The sequence below is a fragment of the Dipodomys ordii genome, unplaced genomic scaffold (assembly GCF_000151885.1).
Source record: "Dipodomys ordii isolate 6190 unplaced genomic scaffold, Dord_2.0 Scaffold1, whole genome shotgun sequence".
NCBI lineage: Eukaryota > Metazoa > Chordata > Mammalia > Rodentia > Heteromyidae > Dipodomys > Dipodomys ordii.
The window spans coordinates 34527079-34539496 of NW_012267217.1; the positions used below are offsets into that span (position 1 = coordinate 34527079).

The 12418-nt window shown below is 41.0% G+C and overlaps 1 protein-coding gene across 2 annotated transcripts in view; it reads right to left on the bottom strand.

Moving 5' to 3' along the window:
• Ankrd44 (ankyrin repeat domain 44) overlaps nucleotides 1–12418 on the bottom strand; it is a 188621-nt gene that overhangs the window by 19205 nt on the left and 156998 nt on the right. For both annotated transcript variants that reach the window (XM_013009697.1, XM_013009688.1), the window contains exons 17-19: nucleotides 8056–8257; nucleotides 3935–4022; nucleotides 2292–2409 (exon numbers count right to left, since the gene is read on the bottom strand). In XM_013009697.1, the coding sequence (XP_012865151.1) occupies nucleotides 2292–2409; nucleotides 3935–4022; nucleotides 8056–8257 (408 nt within the window). The remainder of the gene's footprint in view (nucleotides 1–2291; nucleotides 2410–3934; nucleotides 4023–8055; nucleotides 8258–12418) is intronic.

Here is a 12418-nt window from a genome sequence, read left to right on the forward strand (position 1 = left end):
GTATTTTTTCTTTCTGTTTTAGTTTTTTGTGCCCTTTGTCTTGTGTAGAAGCTTATCTGCTTCGTGGAAGGGATAAGGAATCACAAAAACAGCAGGACAAATGATGAACTAATTCAACAATGATATTCACTAGGCACTAGGTTGGAAATGAACTTTACAACTTGGAGGGAAGGGGAAAAGGGAGAGATAAACAGGAGGAAGGGGGTACCAGTGTTTAAAAAGAAATGTATTCATTACCTTACTTATATAACTGTAGCCCCTCCCCCATTCATCACCTTTACAATAAGTTTTAAAAAATAAATAAAACAGTTCACAAAAATAAATAAATAAATAAAAACTCTTCAAATCAGAAAAATAAATAAATAAATAAAACAATGGAAAGAAAAGAACAATTAGAAATACATTGACTACTGAAAAGCAGGTTATCAAGGGAAGAACACAAGCACACAATGGAATATAAAAAATAACGATGTATTTGAAGGAAACAAGCACCACAACCAAGAGGTACCCCACAGAAAAGAAGAAAATTTTCACTAGCTATTCAACAGACAGAAGATTAATTGCAGAATATCCAAAGAACTCAAAAACATTAAACAGCAAGAGAACAAATAATTCAATTAACCAATGATCAAACAAACACAGTGTTCTGAAGTCCAAATGGCTAGCAGATACCTGAAGAAATGTTCCACATCATTAGCCATCAAGGAAATGCAAATCAAAACTTCAATATGATTCCATTTCACCTCAGTCAGAATAGAATCACTGAGAAATCATTAGAATCATTGAGAAAACAAACAACGTTGGTGAGGATTTAGGGAAAAAGGCCTCTCATCCACTGCTAGAGGGAATGTAACAAGTGCAGCATGATGGAAATCAGCATGGAGATTCTTCAAAAACTTAAATGTAGATTAACCTTATGATCTATCTTATCACCATTAGGCATATATTTGAAAAATTGTAAATCAATACACAAGAGAGACCTGCCCATCCATGTTTATTGCAGTGCTGTTCACAAGAGCCAGTGTGGAAGCAGCCTAGTTGCCCAACAACAGTTAGATGGATAGAGAAAATACGGCATATATACAGCACCACCTGGAGCAATATTTAATCATGAAGAAGAATGAAATTATGTCATTGGCAGGAAAATGAACGAAACAGAAGAACATTATGTTAAGTGAGATACGTCAAGCTCAAAAAGGCAAACACTGCCTGTTTCCACTCATATGTGAGATCCATATCTAAATGTCAATGATGGGGCTGGGAAGGTGGCTCAGTGGTAGAGCGCCTGCCTTGCATGCATGAGGCCCTGGGTTTGATTCCTCAGCACCACATAAAGCAAAAAACAAAAAGCCAGAAGTGGCGCTGTGGCTCAAGTGGTAGAGCGCTAGCCTTGAGCTTTAGAGCTGAGGGACAGCGCCCAGGCCCAGAGTTCAGGCCCCACGACCGGACCCAAAAATAAATAAATAAATAAATAAATAAATAAATGACGACGACGACGACGATGACGATGATGATGATGATAATGATGATTGATGATGGAATATGAGATACTCCAGTGATCAATGAAAGGGAAAAGGAGAAGGTACTGAGGAGTGAAGAGAATCAAAGTTCATTTTACACACACACACACACACACACACACACAAACACACACACACACATCTGAATACAGCACAATGAAGACAGTATAAGACAGCATATCTTCATTATGAAGGTAGCATAATAAATACCACCAAAAACTAGCAAAGGGGGGAAACTTGTTCAAAGTCCATTGTATGTATCTATAGAGTTATCACAACAAACCCTCCCCTTGTGCTGTCAATGTATCCTGAGACAAATATGACAGATTCCAAATAGCTTTTTCTGTATTCTCTCTTATCAAAGAATAAGACAAATCTACATAAGAGAAGAAAAAGAATTGGAAATAGGTATACTCCCCCAAATGGTTATCTCCAGGATATAGGATTAGTAGTGATCATGATTTTCTTCCTCTGTGTTAAAAAAAAAACACTTTGCAAATTATCTATGATGTACATGTATTTTGTAATCAGAAAGAAGAAGCAAGCCCACCGATAGGTGTTCATGCATTTATGATCACAGTCTGTCATGAAGTCGTAAGAACAGGAACTAACAGTGCTTTCATTACTGTACCTTTGTACAAGATTTTGTCATTTCTTTTTGTCGGGCTGAGGTTAATTGGTTATATCATGCAGTGAGTTTTTTTCTTAAATTTTGTATAGGGAATACAAAGAGGAAACAAGCTTGATGAAAGCTATGAAAGGCATACGTACCCCTCTGTGTAAAGCTGTACATCCCATAATGTCAACAGCATCTACGTTTGCTTCCTTTTCAAGTAACAAGGAGACAGCATCGATGTGTCCATATGCTACTGCAAGCATTAGCGGGGTTCTAGGGAGAGAAAAACAGGCTTTCAAATGAGGTAGAAAATACTTACAGTGGGTGAATACCTCTCTGTTGTTCTTGACAACAGCCAGTGCTTTCTTTGTCCTCAGTTTTCTATCTGCTCTGTACAATGAGCAAATCTCTCCCTGTTCTAACACCACAAGGAATGGAGGAAGAGGAATGATCCATAGGGTGGGGCTGGTGGAAATCCCGTCTCCAACTATTCCTAACCCCTCATTATTGGAACCATGTGGCATGCATTAAGTATCAGTTGGGTAGACTGTATGTGTATGAGGAAAACCCTCTTCTTTTTTGGTATATTTTCCTTATTTATAAATTTTTATTGTCATTCTAATGGTGATGTGCAGAGGGGTTTCAGTTACATAGTCAGATAAAGAGTACATTTGTTTTTGAACCATGTCATCTTCCCCTTCCCTCACTCTCTCCCAGTTTTTCCCTCCCAGCCCCACCCACAATTTGTATAGTTCATTTTCAACATAGGGTCTAGTAAGTACCAATGCTACATTTGTTTACCATTTATCCCTCCATTTCTGTGCCCCCTCCTTATCATCACAAAAACAGATAAATGAACAAAGAAGACAAAAGGAAAAGAAAGCAAAAACAGCAACAAAGAGAAAAACCTCTTGCTTCCATTTCTTGGAGTTCATCTCAATTAGTATTATTTTATATGATCAGATGCAAAGAAACAGCAATCCAAGCTGGGCGTCGGTGGCACACGCCTGTCATCCTCGCTACTCAGGAGGCTGAGATCTGAGGATCACGGTTCAAAGCCAGGGCAGGAAAGTCTGTGAAACTCTTATCTCCAATAAACCACCAGAAAACTGGAAGTGTAGCTCAAGGGGTAGAGAGCTAGCCTTGAGCTGAAGAGCTGAGGGACAGTGCCAGGCCTAGAGTTCAAGCCCCACAACTGACCAAAAAAAGAAAGAAAGAAAAAGAAAAAAGAAAAACACAATTTTTCATTCTTCATTCCTCATTCTTCATTGTCTTAAAGAAAAGCCTGATAGGTCTAGAGGAAAGAACAGAGTGCTGAATCCTAGAAGTGAGGTTCTAGCCCACATACCTGGGACTAGTTAAAACCAGAGGTTTAGCTATCTGCATTGCCTATTTGGAAAAGAGAACAGGGCGGGAAATAAACCACGAGAAAATTCTTGGAAGAACAGAATGAGGAAGGATAAAAATGTCAATGGGATAATGTCTAGTCTTTTTGCCATTATTAATTTAATGAAATGGGATGTAGCAGCCTCAAGAGATTAAAGATGGGAAGAAAGAGGAGAAAGACGGGAATATGTAAAAGAAAGCCAGGGAACACGGCCACGACCATCATGCACACTCTCCTGGTGTTTTTTTCTGGATATAGGCTCTGGCACAGAGCACTGTTTTTCTAGAACCTTCACCTATGAATTTCACCCAACCTAGAATTCAGCCATAAGCCCTCCTAACTGTTCAATAAACCAACCAATTCCCTCTTGTGACTAAAATATCAACCCAAGGCCAACTGTAGGCCACTTACTGTCCTTTGGCATCTTTGACGTCAACTACTTCCGGGTTGTCTGCGATTTCCAGTAATAGCCGCAAACACAAGGTGTGACCATTAATAACTAGAAAAGAAAAAATGATAGACATCCTTTGAACAGACAAATACTACAGAAATCCCTCTAGAGTGAAATTTATTTGGACTTCAAGTCAGTGGTCTGCCACCAATGACCCCTGTATTTCCAATTCCTGATGGCCTGACGAATATCCTGGCCCAGTGTTCATCTCTCAGCTCCTTTATTCCTACCAGGAATTTGTGAGCTGCATCTCCCTTTTCTGCTTCCCCTGCGGAGGAAGTTTCCCTTAAATTTGGTGTCCTTTCTTATCTCCTTACGTAGGACTGACAGGCCTCCTCCCTTGTCAGTTCTCCTATTGTTCCTCCAAGCGTTGCTTCTCTACAATCATCCTCTGACAAGCCTGACTCCAGACCTTTTTAAAAATAAGAAAAAAAAAAGCAGGAGGAGGAGAAAGGAGAAGGGAGAGGAGATGGGAACAGTAGCAGGACAGGAGGAAGGTGGAGGGGAAGAGAGGAGATGAGGAAGGAGGGGAAAAGGAGGAAGAACAGAATAGATGCCTTCTCTTCTTCGGAGTCACCTTACATTCTACAGTAGACAGTCCAGCAGCAGTTCTCATTGATTAGTGGTGGCTTAAAGCAAAACACCAAGCTGGAAAGGTGTACATGTGCTCCTTGCTCAGGGATGATTGATTGGTACTCTCAGGAGACTCAACAATGGGTCCCTGTGGGGTCCGAGTGTCCCTTAAACCACAGCCCACAGTGTCACAAGCACACTGCAGGCTTCAGGAGACATTCCTTCTGCTTTCCTCCTTGCCTCACTCCTTCCTCTCTATATCATCCCCTCCTCTAACTCAAGTGCCTTCTAAGCCCCTTCCTAGGGCTGCTGGCCCTCATCCAATCCACCCTCCCCACCCCCACCCTCCCTGCAGCAGACCCAAGAGTGGGCAGGAAATGCAATGCAACCTCAATGTCAGGCTGGCCTTACATTCTGGGAGAGAATGTGCACACCTGGCAAGATGCTCCTTTCCTAGGTGGCAGTGGAGCATGGCCTGCTGGGAAGGAGCCCCTCTGGGATGGAACCCCCCCTGGAGTAAGGCTCTTTCCTCCAAGTTACTGAGCAAAAGAAAAGAGGAATAAGAAAGAGGAAGAGGAGGAGGAGGAAGAGAAGGAAGAGTTGAAGGAGAAAGAGGAAGAAGAGGGGGAAGAAGAAGAAGAAGAGGAGAAAGAGAGAAGGAAGAAGCCACCTAAATGTGGCTTTCTACTCAGAGAGTAAACTGAGAACAAAAACGTTTAAAATTCCGAACATGACCTACTCTCCTGTCTGAACAATAAGAACACAATAAAATACATCGAATTTCCCTGGTGATGAATGTGGAGGGAAAAAGGAAATGATGTAGCTATGTTAGGCTGACAAAGGCTCTCTTCAGACCTGTGTTTTACAGTCCTTTTTATAGCTTGCCAGACATGAAAGAATGCTAATTTAACATTGACAGTTTTCAGGGACAATGCCTATTAGAATGAGCTCACATTTATCGATACCACCCAATGAACAACAGGAATAATGCCCACACTACGTAGACTATTCCATTCACCATCCATTTATGTATGTTGAGAAGAAACTTGGCAGACTGGAGTTACAGGTAATATATTATGGTTGCTGTGTTTCTGTCATATTTTTAAATTTATGCAAACATCTGTTACCATCATTGCAATGTCTAAGATGTCTAAAAGGAAATGATCACGGAAGGACTGACCACTAAATATCACAGCCATGGGTTCATGGAGGGAAGGGAAACACATTTTTTTGACTAGCTCTTCTTTCTGTAGCAATGTAACATTCTTTAAGTGCTCATATTTAATGGTTCCATTTTTTATTGAATGTAAGAAAACAGCATCTAATTTCCTATTATTACTCTGTGTGTCAGATGGAAAACAATATCTATAGTTATGATTTTATACCTGTGTTTTCACACAAGCTTACTGAACTCAACCCATAGCTCTGAGGAAAATTTAAATCTTCTTGCTCACCTTCTCACACACTAGATTTCTCCCCTCAACTGCCTGCTAGCAGAAAGATGACAATATCCTTAGCTGTGTTCTGTCAGACCCAGCTTTCTTTATCTCAGCTTCTCCTTGGCTATGAGTGACAGTCATTTTTTTCCATGTTGCTCAAAACCCATTGTAACTGTCACCGCATTTTCTGTGCCAAATCTCCAGTATCCATCCTGGCTGCTTTTCACAATATTTCAAGGAATTGAAATAAAGAAATTGGCCTCTCAAGGGAGCTGCAAAAGATTCTGAGTATACAGATCCTAAATCACCTCTGCATCCCAGACATTTTGTAAGAGTCAAATGACAGCCTGTGTCATTAAGGGAAACCCTAACAGAGTAAATCCTCTTGACCACTAGGGGGTGCCCTTGGACCACACCTACTTCACAGTGGCCAATGTGTGATTGTTAGCCATTGCTTACTGTTTGCAAGGATGGGCTTCTTCAACCAATACAGGCTTTGTAATCGTCAGGAATTACATGGTAGCATAAAAGGGTTGCTTGCCTTAATAATTGGCAATTAATTTAGACTAGATAATACCACCAGCCAAAGAAGCAAAAAAGACTACGATGGAAAATAATTTATAATTTGACCACATGAACTATCGCTGCTAAAGCTTTTCTTTCCAGCTACTATCATTTCAGGTAATTATGTAAGATCCAGGCCTTTTCAATCTCTATAATTGGCTCAGGATATAAGGGATATAAATGGAGTATATTTCTCCTAGAAAATTTTCCCAAATAATGAGTCATAAGGTCTTTTAGAAAACATCTTCACTCCTATAGTTCTTCAGTACAACCATATTTCACTGGGTAAGATGGTTATTTCTCTTTATAAGGTTCTATCTATTACCCTCATCAAAGGCTGATATTACTGGATTTCTTGAACTCAAAGGTATTTATAGCTTAGCCAAGCCAAAAACTCTTTTACATGACCTTTATTTCTGTGTATACGCCTGGATGTGTTTTGTTGGTTACAAGTTTTCATGTATGTTGGAGAGAGAAATCCCAGAAAGCTACTTACTTTTTGGTTTATACATGTAATCATTTTGTGGGGGGGGTGGAAGAGGGGGAGCTAGTCATAGGGCTTGAACTCAGGGCTTGTGCAGTCCCTGAGCTCTTTGGCTCAAGGCTAGCACTCTACTACTTTGAGCCAGAGCTCCACTTCTGGTTTTCTGGTGGCTAATTGGAGATCAAAAGTCTCATGGACTTTTCTGCCAGTCAGGTTTTGAACAGTAATCCTCAGATCTCAGCCTCCTGACTAGCTACGATTACAGGTGTGAGCCACTAGTGGTCTCTATTTATACCTCTGAGGTGTCAGGAATCAAAACAAAAGCTAAGAATCAAACTTAGGCTGGTGTATTGATGGGCTTCTGTATATGAAATGTCCCTAAGATACAGTATTAGCAGGCGCTAAATGCTGTGATTTGTGTGTGTGTGTGTGTGTGTGTGTCTGTCTGTCTGTCTGTCTGTCTGTCTCTGTCTCTCTCTTTATGGCTCTTGTCATCTGGGTTTTTCATGGGCAGTGACTTCCTTCAGTTTTTTTTTTTTTGTCTTGTCTTAAAATGCCAGAAGCAAAGAAAATAACTTTCTTTTAAGAGTCTTTGTGTAACTACAGAGTCTCTGTTTTTTTGTGGGGGGCGGGGAGGGGAGGCTGGGGTTCAAGGAAAGCTGCTCTGGGAGGGAGGGGGATAATGGAAATACTAACATTAGAGAAAATGCTCTGTGCTTTTGACATGATTCATTCTATGTGACATATTCTGGACATTATACTTTCTCTGTTGTTTGGGAAGCTTATAGTAGGGAGCCTTTGGCCAAAGCTTCCAAAAGTCTCTTTGGAGTTAGGAAGAAGACCAGAAGCTAGCCAGAAACCATCAACCATATCAAAACATGTTAGAAGTGTGCAGCTACGTCTGATGTAGAAAGAAAACTGGTATTTTAAAGACTGGAATGAAAGGAGATGCTGCTATTCTTTTATTTGTACTCAGGAGTGCGCTACAGAACTTGGGTGATAAACGCTGAGTCAGGCCTACCTGAGGCATGAAGCGGCGTTCTTTTGGTGACGTTGTCTTTCACAAAGATGGATGCTCCCTGGTTTATCAGGGCTTCTACACACTCCGCGTGTCCCTTGAAGGCAGCCAGATCCAGAGCGGTGCGGCCTTTCTCATCCCTGATGTCCAGGTCCACCAGAGACTGCAGAAGGACCTCCAAGGCCTGATGGTGCCCATTGTAGGCCTGCAGAGAATAAAACAATGGCCCAAATGCTCACTACCACCCCAAACAGTACAGTGAGAACTATGGGTAGAGACCATGCCACATAGCACACTGGAAAGAGTGCACTGATGTATTTTTATATGAATATCTATCAACCTAATAATCCAATAGAGGGGAAATAGCTGCATGTATTAGTATATTCTTTTTTATAATGTTTTTTTATTGTAAAAATAGTATGGTCTTATATCTGTTACTTCAGTCCTAAGCCTATGGATGGACAAAATAAGAATATTTTTTCTTAGTCTTTTCTGTGTGTTTAGTGTCTGCCAGTCCTGGGGCTTGACTCAGGGCCTGGGCACTGTCCCTGAGATTCTTTTGTGCAAAACTAGCGCTCTACCACTTAAGAGCCACAGTGCTATTTCTGGCTCTTTCTGTTTATGTGGTATTGAACCCAGGGTTTAACACATGCTAAGCAAGCATTTTACCACTAAGCCACATTCCCAGACCCTTTCTTAGTCTTTTCTATTAGAAAAGTTGAAGAAGAACATGACTGTGAAAGTCACGGTCTATGGGAGGCAGCAAGGCAAGGTGACCTTCCCTTACCGCACAAGGCTTGGCACCTTTCTAACCGCGTCATCTTAGGGTTTGTTCCCTCGCCCCCTGATTTTGCTTTCTTGTTTTTGTGCTGATACTTGGGGCCTGGTGCTCTTGGTTGGCTTTTTCACTCAAGGCTGGCACTCTACCACTTGAGCTCAAATTCACGTTCGGCGCACTTTATTTTTCCTAAGTAATTGGACATTGCGCTTTTCTGCCAGAGCTGGCTTCAAACCTAGATCCTCGGATTTCAGCCTCCTGAGTGGCTGAGATTACAGGCATGAACACCAGTGCCTGGCTCTTTATTGGTATTATAAAGGTGATATACAAAGAGGTGACGGTTATATACATCAGATAATAAGTACATTTCTTTTTGGACAATGTCACCACCCCCTCCCTCGCTCTCTCCTAGTTTTCCCCTTCCATCCCCACGCACAAGTTGCATAGTTCATGTTCAACATAATGTCCTGACTATTTACCCTTTGTCCTTCCATTTCTGTACTTCCCCTTCCACTTTAGGAGAGCTTCTTAATTGTGCTACGTGTTTGTTTCTCCATACATAAAGCAAGAGCAACAAAAACTGTCTCCCTAAGTTGCTGTGACCATAAAGGGATAAATTTCACAGGCTTTGCATAGTATCTTGTATGCAGCAGGTGCTTTTTCTTCCTTACTTTACTCCATAGATGTTAATGAAAACACAGAAATAATTATTTATACTCACACATATAATGTACTAGTTTCAAGTTCAGATCTATTAGGAAGGCCTAGCTTCTGTCAAGGTTGAGGTTTCCTACTATTAAAAAGCAAGATAAGTAGCCTGAAAGGTAATTTTTGTTCCAACTATAAGTAAAAAAAATGTATGCGTTTGGTCTCTCCTTCCAGTCAGGCAAAGAGCACTGAAAATGGGGAAAAAGAGGGTAAGGTTCTCTGGATGGGGGGGGGGGGAAGGGAAATGGTTTGGGGAAGGAGGAAAGAAAGAGGAAAAGCCCATCCCTTCCCAGTGTCCCCAGCAATCAAATATCCCTTTTTGTCACCTGCACTTTTAATTTTTTTTTAACTGCAGCCATTACTTAACACACAATTTATTTGGAGGAAAAAAATAGACTTAGCCCAAAGGATTAATTTCCTTAATATAATCGAGCTCTTAGAAACCATTTTAAAAGCTAAGAAAACATGCAAAAAGCACAAAAAGGCAGCTCACATAAAAAGAAATGTAAAAGGCCAGTAGACATGAAAAAAAAAGTCTATGTAAAATTTAACAGGACTGTTTTTTTCATCTACCTTGGCGATGATTGAGGAGTTTGGTCATATGCTATGTTAGTGAAGACTGTGAAAACAGCAATCTTTTATTCTGTTGGTAGGAATATAGATTGGTATGACTTTTATGGAGGTTGATCTGACAGAATCTATAAGATTTCTTTATAAAAGAGAAATGAAGTTGCAGACTATATTTACCATGGCCTCATTCATATAAAAAGAGAATGCATGCATATCTATATATGTACTCACCCATGGCTCTAGATCCATAGAAACATTTTAGAAGGATATTAAAGAACCTAGTAGTAATGATTAAATTTAGATCTAGGAGGTAGGCAATAAGCAAACAGACTTATTTCACTTTATCTTTTAAAATGGTTTTAATGATTTTTGTTATAAAAATAATAAAAACTAGATTTTAAAAGTCATATGGTAGAATTTTTAAGTCCTAATATCATGATTGTTGTCACTATCATAGTTACTTTCACATAATAAACAGGTACTACTACATGAAGGAAAATATAATAATGAAGTCTAATATAATATAACTCATATGGTAACAAATCTCAGATTTCTATTCCAGTCCCAAGTTCTCTTTTTATTCTAAATTTGTACATCCAATGGTCTCGTAGTGTTTCCACTTGAATGTCTAATAGCATGGAAAACTGAATTCTTCATTTCCTTCCTTGAACTTGCTCTAACTATAGCCTACATTTCAGTAAAATACAACTTTATTCTAATTGCTCAGGTCCCAAACTTTGAAGTTGGCTTCATCTTCCCAACTCCTCATCTTCCCAGCTCTTAATCCCAAGGTTGGGAACAAGGGTTGGAAGTGCAGGCCCCAGCCTGGGATGCCTGCTGAGAGGAAGTCTCATCTTCGCTAACTCACACACAGGTTCCCTCGGTTCTCAGGCAGATTCCTGTTCTAACTGCCGCCGAGGTAGCCCGTGTGGCACTCCCAAGCCATCGCCATCTTTACTTCCCTGACAATCTGTGGAGAAGCAGCCCACTTCTCATTCCACACCACCCTGTCTCGCCAGGGTGACAGCAGAAGCTGCCCTTTCTGCTCTCGTCCCCTGCAATGCACTATTCATCCAACTACCCAATGAAATCTTTCTTTTGGATTCCACCTCACTCCTTGCTTAAAACTTCGCCTATAACTTCTAGCTTTGTTGGTGACTATACCCCACCAAGTTCCCATGACCCAGCAGGTTCTCAGGATCAGGCGGCCCTCTGAGCTCATCCTCAGAGCACCCTCGCCACAGTGCTGGCCGCACTGGCTTAACATGAACTTCTTCTGGGAAGGTGCACCTGGGCTTTCTGCTTCCTCTGCCTGGGAATCCCTGCCTCAGTCACATGGCTCTCCTGGTTCTTCTCAAATTCCACTTCTCAGAAGGGCTTCCCAGAGCAGCCTATGTAAATGAGCCCTCCAGACCGCACTCCACTTAGACAGCTTTATTTTGTCATTATAGTTATTCCCCTTCCCCCCCACCAATCATCTATCTCTCTGGTAATTTGTTTATCATCTGTGACTGAAGGGACTGGATGGAGGCTGTTCACTGCTGTATCCTTTCATTGTACTTGAATAAGTATGACTATTATCATCTATGAATAATAGTGGTAGAGATGTGTCATAAATAGCAACTATTTGTTGAGGGCTTTATATGCTGTATACCATAGCTCTCATTTGTGCCAACTGTTCGTTTCCATTTGTACTTCACCTGCCACTTATTTGGTATTGAGTTAGCTCTTTAAGTCTGTTCCCATTCCATAACATTATCAATATGTAAGGAATTTAGAAAGACTAGGTACCAAATATCCACCACAATACTTGTGTAGCTTTAGTATCATATAGATAAAAATTCTAAGAACCAGCCAGGCGCGGGTGGCTCACGCCTGTAATCCTAGATACTCAGGAGGCTGAGATCTGAGGATTGTGGCTCAAAACCAGTCTGGGCAGGAAAGTCTATGGGACTCTTATCTCCAATTAACTACCAGAAAACCGGAAGTGACGCTGTGGCTCAAGTGGTATAGTGCTCACCTTGAGCTGAAGAGCTCAGGGACAGCGCTTAGGCAAAAGAGCCTTACAGTTAATTTATATTTGCACACAAAGGTGCAATCAACAGAGAGGGCTTCAAAAACAAATGAGACGGGTGCTATTAAAAACTTCTAGTATGTGGAAGGTGGGGGAGGGAAGGGATAGTGGGACAACCACAAGGGAAGGGGTAACAATGCTCAACAAGAAACGTCCTCATTGCCTTACTCATGTAACTGTAACCCCTCTATACAACAAGAAACGTCCTCATTGCCTTACTCATGTAACTGTAACCC